Genomic DNA, 16,389 nt, shown 5'->3' with positions numbered 1-16,389 from the left:
CTATACCCATGATAAGTTTTCAGATTCATAACTCAACAACTATCTGTTTACTGAAATATATGGGCGGGGTATCATCTGCTCACAGTTTCACTTGTTTATAGTCTCAAACTTGAAGTTGAAATATGATATAATTTTGCAAAAAAGGATATGATTTAATGTAGCCCCAGGCACATTTCATTTGAACCACTTTTCATTAGAATTATGAATATGCACCTTTGAAAAAAAAAATTGCACAAAATATGAAATAGTTGTTACCATTTGAGATCTAAAAACTAAGAAGAGCATAGAGTTCTACTTAGTTTTTGTCAAGTCATAAATATTTATCCCCTTTGATAGCACAAAAATCTCTGTGCATTGTGGTTATTTTTCTGCCCCACCCAGGGCCATTACGTTTTTCAGTCTGAGCATCCGTCCATTTGTTCATCTGTCTGTCTGTCCTGCTTTAGGTTAAAGTTTTTGGTCAAGGTAGTTTTAGATGAAGTTGAAAGCCAATCAGCTTGAAACTTAGTACACATGTTCCCCATGATATGATCTTTCTAATTTTAATGCCAAATTAGAGTATTGATCCCAATTTTATGGTCCACTGAACATAGAAAATGATCTGTGAGTATGGCATTTTTGTACTATGGACACATTCTTGTTTAATTTTTTTAAATGCCTAGTTTGTTGTTTTATGGAATCAAAATGAATTTAGGTCGAACAATGAGGTCACTACACTAGAATTACCATCTTTTCAAAATTTTAAAATTATGAATTCTTATGAAACATATTTGTAATGTTATTATTCCTGATTAAAACTGTATAATTCTTATATCATTTGCATATCTATAAATACTTGAATTTGATTGGTCAATTAGAATTTTTCTCTTGGTTTACACTTCAATAAACCATGTTTCCGAAACTACTTTCGTAATCTATTCATGCGCAATACACATTATTGCAAGGATACTGGGATTTTCAGCAAATTGAGATTATAAAACAATTGCATAACAGTTGTTTCTATTCTATTGCATATATAACAAAAAAAGAAATAAAATAAATGCCCTAAAGCTTCAGACTTTTATTCAGTTTGTGAGTTAATCGCCCCGGTTTACACATCAATAACCTCTAGAAAAAATGTGTTTAATCCTATAGTAAAAAAAATATGAGAAAAACTCTCTTGGTATGTTGGACACAAAGTATGTGTTTGAATATATCACAAATTGACAGATTTGGTTTTTAAAATAACAAAAACATTTTCAACAACACATTCAAATTATTTTATTTTGATTTCAGAGTTTAAAGAACCCAACTCATGTTAGACGAGTTGTGATTGTGTTGTTAACAGGACAGAAACTGGAAGCAATGTGTGACCCCAGTACAACTGGTCAACAATTGTTTGAAGCTGTCATTACTCATGCAGAACTGCCAGAATTTTTCTTCTTTGGATTATCATACATTAATGGTATGTCTTTTTACAGTAAAAATATTGATGAACAAAAACTTTAATTCATCGAATTTGAGAACTTGTAGGCACATTCTAGTTATGGGTTCTGTTAACTAATGTAATATGTGAAAAAAATGGATGTAAAGAAATTTTCATTATTGCAATGAATTTGTTTTATAACATGGTTTAATTTTACAAATGACTTTAAATAGAGTACTTATGTTAAAATTAATTAGGAGTTTCGAGTCAGTATTGTAAATCACCAGTGCATATTGAGAGAAATGAGTCTAATTTTCTACAATTGAATAATTTTTATTGAAATGGATGTTAAAAATATACACTTTCATAGACTATGGGTAGAAAATGACAAGATGGTCGTTTGATAGACCTAGTCATATCAAATATTAACTAGTATTAACATTTATATTTTTCATTTGCAAAATTTAATTTACCTGAACATTATTTCCATTGTTGAAATTTTTAATTTATTAAACTTACTTGAACCTGAATTTCCTTGATGAAAGAAACTAATTGATATTTAGATGGAGAGCATTTCTTCATTGATGGGGACACAAAGTTACATAAAGTAGCCCCTGAGGGATGGAAGGATGGATGGAAAGGAAACATGCCACCACTTACATTCACTGTGTACCTCAGAACGAAGTTTTATCCAGAACATCTGGGAATGTTGAGGTACTACAAGTATAGATAACTTTAGAAACCATGTATTTTCCTATATTACAGTGCAGTAATTACACCACAGAACCAATTGTTCAACGACGTTATGTTTGCTGATGGCAGACATTAGCAAAACCAGGAAGTTTTCCTCAATTCATGAAATTTGGACCCACAAAAAATAAATAAATCCACAGTATTTTGATAATGTGTATATATAGTCAGTGCTTAGAAAACATAAATTCTAAACCTAAAACATTTTCTGCTGTAGACACAGTGTATCAAGACATCAGCTTTACCTACAGTTAAGACATGATTTGTTGGAAGAGAGATTACTCTGTACTCTCCAACATACAAGAATGAATAAAACACACGTGTTCGAGATACATAATAAACATCTATACCACATGATATACAATTAAAATAAGTAGAAAAACGTAAACAGAGAGAACGTATGTTTTTTCGGATTTGTTACTATGCAGATTTTGTAAACTATATAGATTGTAATATTTTATTAACCACTTTTGAAACTTATAATAAGTTTATCTTGTGAATCCCCTGGTTCATTTGATAATTCATACACAGGGATAAACCTATTTGGGATAGTTGTACCTTTTAGGGTATTTGTTAACAACCAATAGTGCAATAAACTGAATAATTATTAAAAAAAAAAATGTATATATAGTCAGTGCCTTAGAAAACATAAATTCTAAACCTAAAACATTTTCTGCTGTAGACATAGTGTATCAAGACATCAGCTATACCTACAGTTAAGACATGATTTGTTGGAAGAGAGATTACTCTGTAATGATGAGAAAACCCTGGTACTCTCTGGATTAGCAATACAGGCTGAGTATGGTGATTATGACCAAGAGACCATGGGCAAGAACTACTTCATACCAGAGCATTATTATAGTGGGCGTGTCATCAAACGAGTGGGCGTCGGCTACATCAGAGATAATACAGCTGATTCCCATTGTAAATATACAGGACTATCACAGACACAGGCTGAGGTGGAATTCATAAAAGTTTGTTGATTTTCTCATCCATTTATACTTGCCCTTCTTTACATAAATATAACACTGCACATGACAGGTGTGTTTGATTCCAGTCATGTAGTGGTTTTATCTGTGCACCAATAAAACTGTTCACCATGATATACCTAATAGTGATGAAAGTGGTATTAAACAACATTTATCAATTAATTATAAATATTACTTGTCTGATAAAGAAAATATAATATAAAATTGAGAATTGAAATGGGGAATATGTCAAAGAGACAACAACCCAACCAAAGAGCATACAACAATATGAATACATTTCTATGTATAAATACCTGCTTGTATTATAAAACCTTCAAGAATATCATAAAAAAAAATTATATTGAAGATTTTCATTCTTTATTTATTAAAATTATACTTCTACAAATTCATCATTCTCTTTACAGATGAGCCAACAACTACCAGAATTTGGTGTCCATTTTCATAAATTGTTAAAGGTATATATGACCCATGTATTCTACAAACAATATTTAGATTGCTAAATGGTTATAGTAAGAATATAGACACACTGAAACTTGGTATATTTATGTTCTGGACAGTTATTGATGTGAAGCTTTATTTTTATTGGTACATACTATATACAAAAGCCCAATGAAAATCCACCTGGTATCAGTGAATGTGACCTGAAATTCAGAAACTTAACTTGTTGAAAACCACCGTATTATATGTCTACATATTTACAGTTATTTTAAACAAAAAGTTTAAGATTGAAAGATCAAATGACATTCCTTGCACTGGAACAAGCATCCTTTCATGTCCAATTGACCTCTCAATTTGTACGTTTGAAATTTTCAATGGATCTCAGAAGGTGAATTTATTTTAAACTGTCAACTACTTTGGTATCTTAAAAATGTTAGTAAGTCAGTGAAAGATTAGCATAATTTTATAGATAAATTGCTGATGTGAAGAAAAAGCTAACACACACTTGTGTACAAATATACATTGTATTGTAATGTTCATCCAGTAAAAACATTTCTACAAATTTCACTGTAAAAAATTTCAGAATAAGAATGACTGTAACAGTTTGACATGGGTTGGTATTTCAGTAAAGTGTACATATTTCTACAGATTTTACTATAAATAATTTCAGAATAAGAATGACTCCAACAGTTTGACATGGGTCGGTATTTCAGTAAAGTGTACATCTTTCTACAGATTTTACTATGAATAATTTCAGAATAAGAATGACTGTAACAGTTTGACATGGGTTGGTATTACTGTAAAGTGTACATATTTCTACAGATTTTACTGTAAATAATTTCAGAATAACAATGACTCCAACAGATTGACATGGGTTGGTATTACTGTAAAATGTACAAATTATTTCAGAATAAGAATGACTCTAACAGTTTGACATGGGTTGGTATTTCAGTAAAGTGTACATATTTCTACAAATTTTACTATAAATAATTTCAGAATAAGAATGACTCCAACAGTTTGACATGGGTCGGTATTACAGTGAAATGTTTAGTGTTAGCAGAAAATCATGGGATACAGAGAAACATCACACAACAGCTTGGTTGGCATACCATCATGAAAATCTCATTTAATAAACGTAGATTTAGTGTTCAGCCTAAACCTGACGTAGGACAGATCAAACCACCAAAGATCAATTACTTCACTAGTAGCTTTAGAAAGTAAGTGTCTGCTTCAATAGCAACATGGTATTTTTATAACAAGATGCTATTTTTATTACAAGATTATTATTTTCATCACAAGATGCTATTTTTATAACAAGATTATTATTTTGGTCACAAGATTAAATTTCATTTATTTGAAAATGGATATTTTTAAAAGGCCTGATTTAAATGCAATGCTGATTGATAAAGTTGTTATTTTAGAAATAGAGAATATTATATGGCTTTTTTATATCATACCTGTATCAACCAGAGACTCCAATATAAACCTAAGGCCATGCTGAGGGTATTATATTGGTTGTGGGTAGATATTGTGTGTGATACTGAAAGAACTATTTTATGTTGTAATTCAGATAAGGGGTTTTAAAAATCCTTATCAAATGTTACTGATATTATCACTGATGGCTGATACAGAACAATTGCCATTAATTATGTTATGTTATGTGAAAATTTACAATTTTAAAAAACTTTAAATTAAAGAAGCATTTTATTTGCAGTATCAAGATGTCATGAATTTTGTTTACTATTATATTATTGTTTTAATAGTGTATACATTTTGCTAAAAAACAGATAATGAGAAAAAGGTGAAAAGGAAGGATTACTGAAATATAAAATAGCATTTTGCTTTACCTGAATCAATTTATATTACAGAGGTAGATACCTACTGCAGTTCTCCACGGCACAACATAGATTCCAGTTAAAGATGAGGGCAAGAGAAACTAATCCTGATCAACATGGTATGACGCTAATAAATAGATATGAAAGTTGAATTCAATGTTGAAGCGTGCCTCTTGGTACTGGATTTTCTCACTATGTTGAAGACCCATTGGTGGCCTTCAGCTGTTTTCTTCTCTTTGACACATTCACCATTTTCATTCTCAATAATATTGGTATGTGGGATTTGATACTTCAGTGTAATGGAGAAACTTAAACAACAGCAATTATTATAGAAGTATGAGGTACATTGCATAGACTTAGAAGTTAGACAACTGTGTCATCACATCAATAAGTAAAGCTGTTATTATTGGGTGATGTAACAACTGACCACTTTTCAGGTTTTTTTTTAGTTAACCAAAACGAAAATTGAATTCAATAACATTTTTTTGAAGTCTTAAATTATTGGTAATTTACAGATTTCTACAGTTTTGTTGATATTCTGGTTGAAAAAAGATTCCATGACCTTTAGTCCTGATCAAGGGCAAGCATGTACTGTCACAACTATTGCAACTATGCAAAATCAATTATTTACCAGTAGATTACTGATAGATTAATTGTTGCTTGTCTTGTAGATAAAATTATCTTAATGTTCCTATATGATTTCTATCAACATGTCTCATTCAAGGTCTTAATAATTTTAAACAGGAACCATAACTCTATGTTCTTCATTTCTTTTCAGACGTGTTAGATACAACAAATATGAAACAAGACAATGGGGAAGATGTTACATTCACACCTGAGTTCTTACAGGTAAATCAATCTCATTGGTGTCTGTCAATATATTTATTCTAGTCATATCTAATTAGGTGATAATGATGGGAGTATTTTTAACAACCTTGGCTGGCTTTACAGTCCTCCCACAGTCGGGCTAATCAGGTGTATATATTTTTATACGACCGCAAAAAAAATTTGCGTCGTATAATGCTATGATGTTGTTATCGTCTGCGTTGTTGTTGTCGTCCGAACACGCATTTTGTTTCTTGACAATAACAAGTTTTAGTAAATGGATCTCTTAAAATTTTTAACAGAAGGTTCAATACTACTAAAGAAAGGTTGGGATTGATTTTGGGGGTTGGGGTCCCAATATTGAGGAGTTAGGGGCCAAAAAAGGGCCCAAATAAGCATTTTTCTTGGTTTTCGCACTATTACTTAAGTATAAGTAAATAGAAATCTATGAAATTTAAACACAAGGTTAATGACCACAATAGGAAGGTTAGGATTGACTTTGGAGTTTTGGTCCGAACAGTTAAGGAATTAGGGCCCTAATAGGGCCCAAATAAGCATTTTTCTTGGTTTTAAAACAATAACTTTAGTACAAGTCAATAGAAATCTATGAACTTTTAACACAAGGTTTATGACCACAGTAGGGAGGTTTGGATTGATTTTGGGAGTTTTAATTTTTAGTTTTAGTTTTATTTCGAACAGTTTAGGAAGAAGAGGCTAAAAAGGGCCCAAATAAGCCTTTTTCTTGGTTTTCGCACAATAACTTTATTATAAGTGAATAGAAATCTATGACATTTAAACACAAGGTTAATAACCATAAAAGGGAGGTTGGGATTGATTTTGGGAGTTTTGGTCCCAACAGTTTAGAAATTAGGGGCCAAAAGGGTCCAAAATTAAACTTTGTCTGATTTCATCAAAAATTGAATTATTGGGGTTCCTTGATATGCCCTGCGGAGCACCTGGTTCAAGGTTATAGAAAAAAACTTACTCATTTATACAATTATTTCAGGTCAATAATTATCATATGATATTGTGGTTGATCAACTGATTAGATAATTTTAAAAATTATGGTATTTTAATTAAATCATACTGGGTTAACTTAATTATTAAATTTACCAACTGTGGTGTTGCATTAGGGGTGATTTACATCATCATAGCCCTAATATAATCATAAATGTCAGTGAAGTTGGTCCTGCTTCAGCACTTTGGAATTTGCATAACTCAGTTAGTTGTTTCAATAAAACTCCTGTTAATGTCTGCGTCATGAGACAATACTGATGCGTAGAAAGAAGTTTTATCACCATCTTATAACAAGTAGACTATTATCTGGGTCCCTTTGACAAAAAATTGTTTAAAAAAAATTCAAATTAGTCATGAATTGTGAATTATGATAAAGGTTAGTAGTAATTATTATATTGCTTTTGCAAAATGTCTTCAAATGTTTGATGATTAAGGTGAAATTTATCTTTTATAGGCAAAGTTTAGAATCCTAAAACATTTAAAGTTCTGTTTTCTTGATTGCAGGAAAGTTTTAATAGTGATGATGAAATACAACACAAATCTGACCCTTTACCTTATAGATTGTAAGTATTTCAGTCTAGGATAAATTTATCATGTTATTGAGTTTTTTTCTGTGTTACTTTGAATTTTGAATAGTTATAAGTTTAGAATAATTTGCCTGGTCAGCATGATTTTGTTCCCTATAATTTCTTTGCAAAATTATGTGTTGTTATTTCTTTTGAAACTGAAATACTGTTATTCTGCATGTCGTAGCTGGTTATGTTTATGCATTGTTCTTAAAAATCTGTATTGTTCTTAATCTTTTAATAAAATATGTTCTTCAATGTTCTACTAGTATGCATATAAATTAAATTTTACTTTGTAGCATGTATTATGACTAAATCTTAAAAATTGGATGTTGAGGATTTTACAAATTTTACAAATTAGAATTTATCAAAAAATTCTTAGAATCTTCATCATATAATGAATGCCTTTGCGGAGCTCATTTTTATTTTATTAATATCATTATTTCAACTATTTAGGGGTTTCCCTTATCACTTACCATTTATGCCATTGCTTTACCCAAGGGGTTACAAAATTTGTATCTGCAACTCTTCATAAATCCTTTATTAAAATTTATAAAAACTTTAACATAAATCCCAATGAAATGATTACTTATATCTTGTTTTTATTTGTGCAAATTATGTTAAGGTTAACCTAGTCAAATCAAAACTACATGTATACCATTAATTTTTGGGTTATTATTATTGTGAAATTTGATTGCAGTCCCTCTAGTTGTGTTTGGTATGCTCATATAGGATGTTATAGGAAAATTGAACTACCTGAAATTAGATTACTATATACACTTTGAAAAATATGCTTAAGGGAAGATTTCTTCTTGATTTATTTCTCTGTGAAGTGATTTAAAATTTTGACAGGAGTCACGGGATGCATTTGTATTGAAGTAAAAAAAAGACCACAAAAGTTTTGAAAATATCAAAGACTGACTATACTACATAGTGAAAATATAGAAATAGCAAATGTTGATAAATTGATCAATCTATTATTTATTTTATATACTTTGTATGGAGGACATCAAATTCTCTTTGAATATTTTAGACTTACTAGTTTATCATTTCTGTCGTGTCATTGTTTGAGAAGTAAATGATAACGATCACATATGGATAAACACAACAAACACATCTTGGGCAGAATATAATATCAAATTCATAAAATAAACAAGACAATAAGAAAAAATATGTTTTATTTGACTATGAAAGATCGTTTTTATTAATAAAATGAAACATTTCTGTACTGAAGTTTTCTTAAACTTCGTAATGGCGTAACTTCTGGCTTCATTTCCTGTCAAAAAAAATATGAAATTATTTCAAAATATTCGATTGTACATGGTTTTCACACATTTTCCATGAATATTCCTATCCAATTAGCGGATATATTCTAATAACCGATATTCGATTATCCGATGTATTTTGACTGAAATGTATAGGGAATGGTTCGTTGTTTTAAAATAATATTACAACAGCCGATATATTCGATTAACCGATATCTGATTAGGTGGAGTCTACTATACTAAACTTTGCATTTTGATTGCATGTGTTACTGTTCTTTGCATGTTTGATCAGGCCTCCGCCATATAAAACAGATACCAGTATAAGTATGATGGATTTACGACCACCCCGTGATACAGGTCAACGATTGCATGCTGCATCTATGAGTGATATACATTCTGCATTACAAAGGGATGGAGAAATTGAGGCTTATGTTATAGGTATGACTGGATTGATAAGATTATAGATTCTTCACCATATAATTAACAATATGTGTATTGCATACAAATTCTGAAATTATAAATACTAAAAAAATTGTGAAAAACATATTAACAGTTTTTATAATTCTCAGTAATGAATAAGAGAAATAGTTGAAATCAAGATCCCAAAATATTGCTTACTTTGTAATTCTTTAAGTATAGATAAAAAAAAGCTAACCAATTGCTCATTCACCTTATCGCTATTTGTGCGCCATAAATGGACACCACAAAGTTGCCAGTAAATTTTGACATCACGATGCAAAATATCTGATGCCATAATGGAAGAGTGGTAGTTGTATGACGTCAATAGTTAAAGTTAGGCAAATTCTCGTTTCAACTGGCGCAGATTCCCAAATAGCAATAAGGTGTATTGTTGAAAACCATGCAGTAAGGTATAGTTGCTCACATTCACATCATTTGATATTATGCAGACAGGTTTCTTATAAACAATCATACCACCAATCCTTATTTTTATATTTTCTAATGTTTCCTTTAAGATAATTGTCATATATATTATCTCATTTAAGGTAGCACAATACAAAGATTTTTTTACTTCCAATCACTAACTTTTATTATGGTGTAACTTTCTTATAAATGCATTAAAAATGATAAAAGAGGTATATATAGATAGATAAAAGATTAATCTTTCAAATGGATGCAATATTGTTATTATGCAATTATTATGTAATTAGTGGCAAAATCTCAGTCAGTTCACTTGAATGAATTTAGCTCTATCATCTCTTTAACTATACAGAAAATTTTAATGAAATCTTAATCAACACATCATGGGCTTCAAAAGGGTGTCTCAAATTGTCCCTATGGTATTCCATTCTCTCATAAATCTCTGATTAGTGTGAACATCCTAACCACATAAAAGAAGATTATGTTTAATTAAGTGTAAAATTTGTTCTATACATTCTATCTGAAATCTGAGACACCCTTTTATAGATAATGGCAATAGGAACAACATATCATAAAATCAACCCTCTGGGAATACCTATGCAGAAGCTAATTTCAATTGAAAGTGGAAATTTGGTGAAAAATATTTTAGACACAGTTAACATTATAATTGGTTACATAATTGTTGCATAATACTAACATTGCATTAATTTTAAAGAGTAATCTGTTAGCTATCCATAAATACTACTTTTATAAATTTTCAAGCATTATTAAGAAAGTTACAGCCTTTTATAACTTGGGAGTTGGAGTTATAAAATCTTTGTATTGTGCTACCTTAAACAGATAAATCAGGCCAAAATTAAAAATATGTTTGTTTCCCCTCCCCCCACCCGGGTCAAAAATAAGCCCCCTGGTCAAAAAATTATTTTCCACAAAAAAATCGAAATTATTTTTTTCCTGAAAATTATTTTTCCATTTTTGGAAAGTGCTTGAAAGCAGAAGGATTGATAATCTAAATAAATACACTCAAATTGAGCACAAACAACTGATAAGTGGCCTGGACTGGACAAGTCAAACCATTCATGTGACCATGCTATGACAATCACATCCAGTTAAAAAAAAAAAAAAAAAAGAACCTGCCTTCCTGGTCTGTTTACAAAGGGTAGACCCGGGGGAGGGGAAACAGACATTCTTTTAAATGTGGCCTCATCAAAAGGAAAATATTATATCAATTGTTTGACAAGCAATATAAAAGTATAAGAGTATGATGTAAATGTAATTTAATGTATTTCAGAGCCGAGCAGCCAGTCCCTGGATATGGTAGCATCACCTGTTAATGAAACCATTAATTGTAAGTATCAGGATTATTGTAACAAAAAGTAAAATCACAAAAATACTGAACTCCATGGAAAATTCAAAACGGAAAGTCCCTAATCAAATGGCAAAATCAAATGATAAAACATCAAACAAATGGACAACAACTACAGCACTGCTCAGAATTGACATGGATGAAAATGGGTTGTTTAAAAGAAGGTTATTCAAATATATGTTAGATAGTAAAAATTGTCCATATTATGCTTACACTAATGATTTTGAATTTGTTAATTGAACTCGATATAAGTGTATGAAATATTCAGTGGCAACTTAAGATATTGAATAAAGAAATCAATATAGATACCTTATGTCAGCATAGCTTACATATATATTTAATTCATGTTTTAAAAAATACAAAGGGAACTGTTTTAGTTATAGGTTTAGATTTTTTTTTTAATTTTAGCAACACTTCAGCATAGATTTGACAATGAGCTCCTTTCTCCAGAAAAACAAAATAACGGCAGAATATTTGAAGTTGTTCTGGAAAAAGAACCTCAGTTTGGGATCGGCATCACCATTGTAGGAGGTGAAAACCCCAACAAAACAGACTTGGGAATATTTGTGAAAACAGTGACACCTGGTGGACCAGCTGACAAAGATGGACGAATCCATCCAGGGGACCGCTTGCTTGCAATCAACGACCAAACTATTGAAGGAATGCAGCAAGCCATTCAGCTGATCCGCGAGGCTCAAAACTTTGTGAAATTATACGTGTGTCAGATAAAAGCTCCCAAGTCTGTACGCAGGAAAATATGTGATGATGTCATCTCGACCAAGTTAAAACAATCTATGGCTGATCCATCAGACCTTCTCATTTATCATGAAAATATAAACCCATTGCATGACAATTCCGATGATAGCTTTGATGATGATGATGTATATAATTCAGAATCACCTCATACTAATGTACATACTGATGTACAGGCCAATGTACAGAATGATGTACACACTGATGTATATACTGATGTACATACAGCTGATGTATCTACTATGTCACAGATAGAATCTATAAAAAGTGAAATCGTTGAAATCCCACAACAGTATGCCCCATGTAATACTGGTAAGTACTGATCTTATAGATTAAAACAATGAGAGATTAATTGATAACTTTTGATTCATTTATTTTTTCATGGGTACCAATTTTTGTGTATTGAGGAACCTGTTGATATTTGAATTCATATTTTTGCTAAAATCTGCATACATGTCCACGGAGAATTAGTATTGCATTGACTTTTTAAATATTTGATTCTTCTGGACCAACAAAATTCACAAAAATTAATATACAACGAATAATAATGAATCAACCGTAATAAGTATGGTATGCATGTTTGGAAAAATCATTCTGTAACAACTGATAAATTTTCTGTGAATGATTTTTTCTTTAATAATCATTATTGAACAAATCTTTGGAATATCTTGTCTTATATTCCTTTCCTCTTCATTAATGAATCATTTAATTGTAAGAATAGAAAAATACAGTATTGAAGATAAATATAGGAAGATGTGGTATGAGTGCCAATGAGACAACTCTCTATCCAAGTAACAATTTTTTAAAGTAAACCATTATGATCAAAGTACAGCCTTCAACACGTAGACTTGACTCACACCGAACAGGAAGCTACAAAGAGCCCCAAAAATGACTAGTGTAAAACAAAATAGATGGATTACAAAAAAAGAAACATTTGGTTAAATAATTGTAAGCAAGGAGCGGTAAAGCCTTTTTATTACAAGTTCAATGCAAATTTAAAAAGTGAAAGCAAATTTAAAGGATTTTTATATGTTTTTTATAGTGATTGAATCTGATACAGATTCAGACTTTGACCAAGCTATAGAATGTGTACAGGAGGAAAAGCCGTTAAAAATAGTCCCACAGGAGGAAGTAATAGCTGAACCAGTACTCAAGTAAGGATTTTACAATGTGTATCTCCTTATCACATAGAGTCTTTTTCTTGTCATTTCTAATTTGTTTAAGAAGTTGTAGCAATTTTGTTACATAAAAGTTTACAAAATAGTTTCAACGAGCAAACAATGCAATTTTATTGAATGAATAATGGCTGTAATGAAATAATGGAGTAATCTGCAATGCAAACTTAGAGTAGTTTCTGTTCACTGTTCAATTATAAAATTGAGAAGGAAAGAAGACAACAACCCAACCAAAGAGCAGAAAGCTGCCAAAAGCCACTAATGGGTCTTCAACACAGCACAAAAATCCAGCACCTGGAGATGTAATTCAGCTGGCCCCTAAACAAAAATGTGTACTAGTTCAGTGATAACGGAAGTCATACTAAATTCTGCAGATTTAGAGTAGTTTCTGTTCACTGTTCAACCATTAGATGATTGAAGTTCACAATCCCACAATTGTTTCATCTGTTTAGTACCAAGTTACTGGGAAATCCAAAGTTTTGTTACATATTTTTGAAAAATGAACTTTTATATATTAAGATATATTGGATTGGCATTTAAGTTTGTATTTCTTAAAGCATAAAGTTTGACACATATAGAAAATCCCTTTTGGTAAAAGTTGGACTTCTGTAATCTTTATAGTAATTCTTTACATCTATTACAGAGAAAGGAAAGAGGAGTCTATAGAAAGTTATGAAGTATACTTGACAAAGAAAGATGGCAGCTTTGGATTGAATGTCACGGTAAGTGAACATTATTTATTACATTTAATTCTTATATTTAAGTCATTAAAAAATTATTTTCCTGAGTTCTTGAGATAAAAAAGATTTAGCGGATTTTACATAAATACGGATTTATATACTTGACTTCTTAAGGATAATTTGTCAAACTAGAATATAGATTTTTTTAGTAAACAATCACAAAAATCCCAGGTAACAGTGACTGTCTTAAAGTTTAAATGACAATAAAATTTCTTCGTTTTGTAATACAGGGTGGTATAAATACTACAGTTAGACATGGTGGAATTTATGTGAAGTCATTTATACCTGATGGTGCTGCTGACACTGATGGAACAATACACAAAGGTAGGTCCTGTGATGAGGTACTTCTCTTTTGTCACATTAAAGAACAGTAATTTGCCAACCCTTTGTTAGCGCAATGAATTTAAAACGTATTATGAATTGGATATAAAAATGACATTCTTGCGAAACATTGGGATATTGCCAAATGGATCAATGAAACTATTTTATTTTGATCTTTCTGGAGATATTTGCTGGAATGTTTTATTTTATGACTTTTATGAGTCTAGAGACCACAACTTGCAGAAAGATTCAGTCTTTTCCAGAAACCTTTTATACTGTATTTCTTGTCTGTTCCTCAAGATGATGAAATTGAGAATAGGAATGGGGAATATACCAAAGAGAGAACAACATGACCAAACAGCAGATAACAGCTGAAGGCCACCAATGGGTCTGCTAAGCAACAAGAAAAAACCTGCTACCGGAACTGGCCCTCAGCTGGCCCCTAAATAAAAATGTATACTGTGGATTCAATAATTTTCTTGGATACCAATTTTCTTAGATTGAGGAAACTTTGTATTTTTGTGGACATTTGATTTCGTGGTTTTACTAAGGCCTGTATATAAGCCTATAGGAAATTTGTACTTGATGAACATTTGAATTTGTGGTTTACCTATAACCATGAAATCAACGAAAATTGGTATCCCACGAATAATAATGAATCCACCGTATTAGTTCAGTGAAAATGGACATCATACTTAACTCCAAAACATATACAAGATATTGATTTTGACCTAGGTGACAGAATACTGGAAATCAATGGTAAAAGTCTGGTTGGAGTGACCCACAAACAGGCTGTTGAGATTATCAGGGATGCTACTGAGAGCTGCTTGTTAGTGATGGAGCGAGGACATTCTCTATCATCAAGAAGTTCTGTGAAGTCATCTAGATCTTCTGCAGGGTCTACTGGCCAGCCTGGTACTAAAGATATGACTGACATGAACGTGTCACCTCCAGTGGCTGATCAGGTGTTCAGAACTAATTCCAATGCTGACACTGAGAATGGTAGTGGCACTGGGAGTAATGCATCTGAGACTGAATCTAAAAGCAAACCATATCCATTTGTGGACAAGGGTAAGACATTAATTTCTTCTTGATCATTGATGGTAGACCAGAAAGTGAGAACCACATCCCTTATTCTATCCCCTTTACAAAGCCAGCTTAAAACATAAACATGATATACGTTTAGCTTGAAAGTTCTGTTAGAAGCAAACAAAGCGCTAAATGGAGTCAAAACTTTTTCCTTGCCAATGAAAACATTTGATATAAATAAATTTTCTTGTCCCCATTACAAGCTATTTTTGGGTTTTTTCATACTAATGCCATCTGAATCTGGCAAACAAAAAAATATATATGCAGAATCCAATCGTGCAGTAAAGAAATGAATATCTTAATGTTAAATGTTAATTTGTTGTATTTTGTCAAAGTATGTGTCTGTGGTGATTGAGATAACGAAAAAGATGTTGTCTTTTTTAAGTTAATTTGTATAGTTATAAAATACTTATCTTCATGCAGAGAACACCTTAGAAGTTGATCTAGTGAAAGGAAATAGTGGTTTGGGGTTTAGTGTGCTAGGTGTACAGGATGTACCCGTTGGTGACCCATCACATGGACTACCCAGAATAAAGAAGATATTCCCACTAGGAGCAGCAATGGACTCTGGGAAGTTAGAAGTAGGAGATGTGATATTAGAAGTGAATGGTCAGTCTGTTAAAGATTTATCTCATGCAGTAAGTAGGAACAAATTATCTTATATTTATATATACGAAAATTTAGATCTACAAATTTTTTTTTTATAATAGTCTTGAGCTGCATTTGCATATATATAAGAAGCATGCATATATGCTACCTTTAAAAAAATATTTTTAAAGTTATTTGAATTTCTAAGTTGTGTTGAAATTTAATTGAAATACTGAAATAGTATGAAGATTTTTTTACTCAAGTATAGAAAAAAATGTTTCAAAATATGAATGTTTTGTAAAAAAGAAAAAAAGGGAGGCAAACCATAAGAGAAAAAAATAATTTGATAATTTAAGTTCATTGGGCTTGGTTAACTTGAAAATTAATC

General features: G+C 31.1%; 1 protein-coding gene across 2 annotated transcripts in view; it reads left to right on the top strand.

The window, feature by feature from the left end:
* Nucleotides 1-16,389, top strand: part of LOC139488377 (tyrosine-protein phosphatase non-receptor type 13-like) — a 108,889-nt gene that overhangs the window by 42,204 nt on the left and 50,296 nt on the right. For both annotated transcript variants that reach the window (XM_071273926.1, XM_071273925.1), the window contains exons 12-27: nucleotides 1,276-1,444; nucleotides 1,969-2,119; nucleotides 2,838-3,129; nucleotides 3,549-3,599; nucleotides 4,579-4,799; nucleotides 5,451-5,536; nucleotides 6,196-6,266; nucleotides 7,764-7,822; nucleotides 9,383-9,528; nucleotides 11,261-11,317; nucleotides 11,744-12,400; nucleotides 13,131-13,242; nucleotides 13,907-13,985; nucleotides 14,234-14,327; nucleotides 15,060-15,395; nucleotides 15,837-16,051. In XM_071273926.1, coding sequence (XP_071130027.1) covers nucleotides 1,276-1,444; nucleotides 1,969-2,119; nucleotides 2,838-3,129; nucleotides 3,549-3,599; nucleotides 4,579-4,799; nucleotides 5,451-5,536; nucleotides 6,196-6,266; nucleotides 7,764-7,822; nucleotides 9,383-9,528; nucleotides 11,261-11,317; nucleotides 11,744-12,400; nucleotides 13,131-13,242; nucleotides 13,907-13,985; nucleotides 14,234-14,327; nucleotides 15,060-15,395; nucleotides 15,837-16,051 — 2,796 coding nt within the window. The remainder of the gene's footprint in view (nucleotides 1-1,275; nucleotides 1,445-1,968; nucleotides 2,120-2,837; nucleotides 3,130-3,548; nucleotides 3,600-4,578; nucleotides 4,800-5,450; nucleotides 5,537-6,195; nucleotides 6,267-7,763; nucleotides 7,823-9,382; nucleotides 9,529-11,260; nucleotides 11,318-11,743; nucleotides 12,401-13,130; nucleotides 13,243-13,906; nucleotides 13,986-14,233; nucleotides 14,328-15,059; nucleotides 15,396-15,836; nucleotides 16,052-16,389) is intronic.

The sequence above is a fragment of the Mytilus edulis genome, chromosome 9, assembly GCF_963676685.1.
Source record: "Mytilus edulis chromosome 9, xbMytEdul2.2, whole genome shotgun sequence".
Classification (NCBI taxonomy): domain Eukaryota; kingdom Metazoa; phylum Mollusca; class Bivalvia; order Mytilida; family Mytilidae; genus Mytilus; species Mytilus edulis.
The sequence above is the reverse complement of the archived record's forward strand: the minus strand, read 5'-3'. Positions and strand labels throughout refer to the sequence as shown.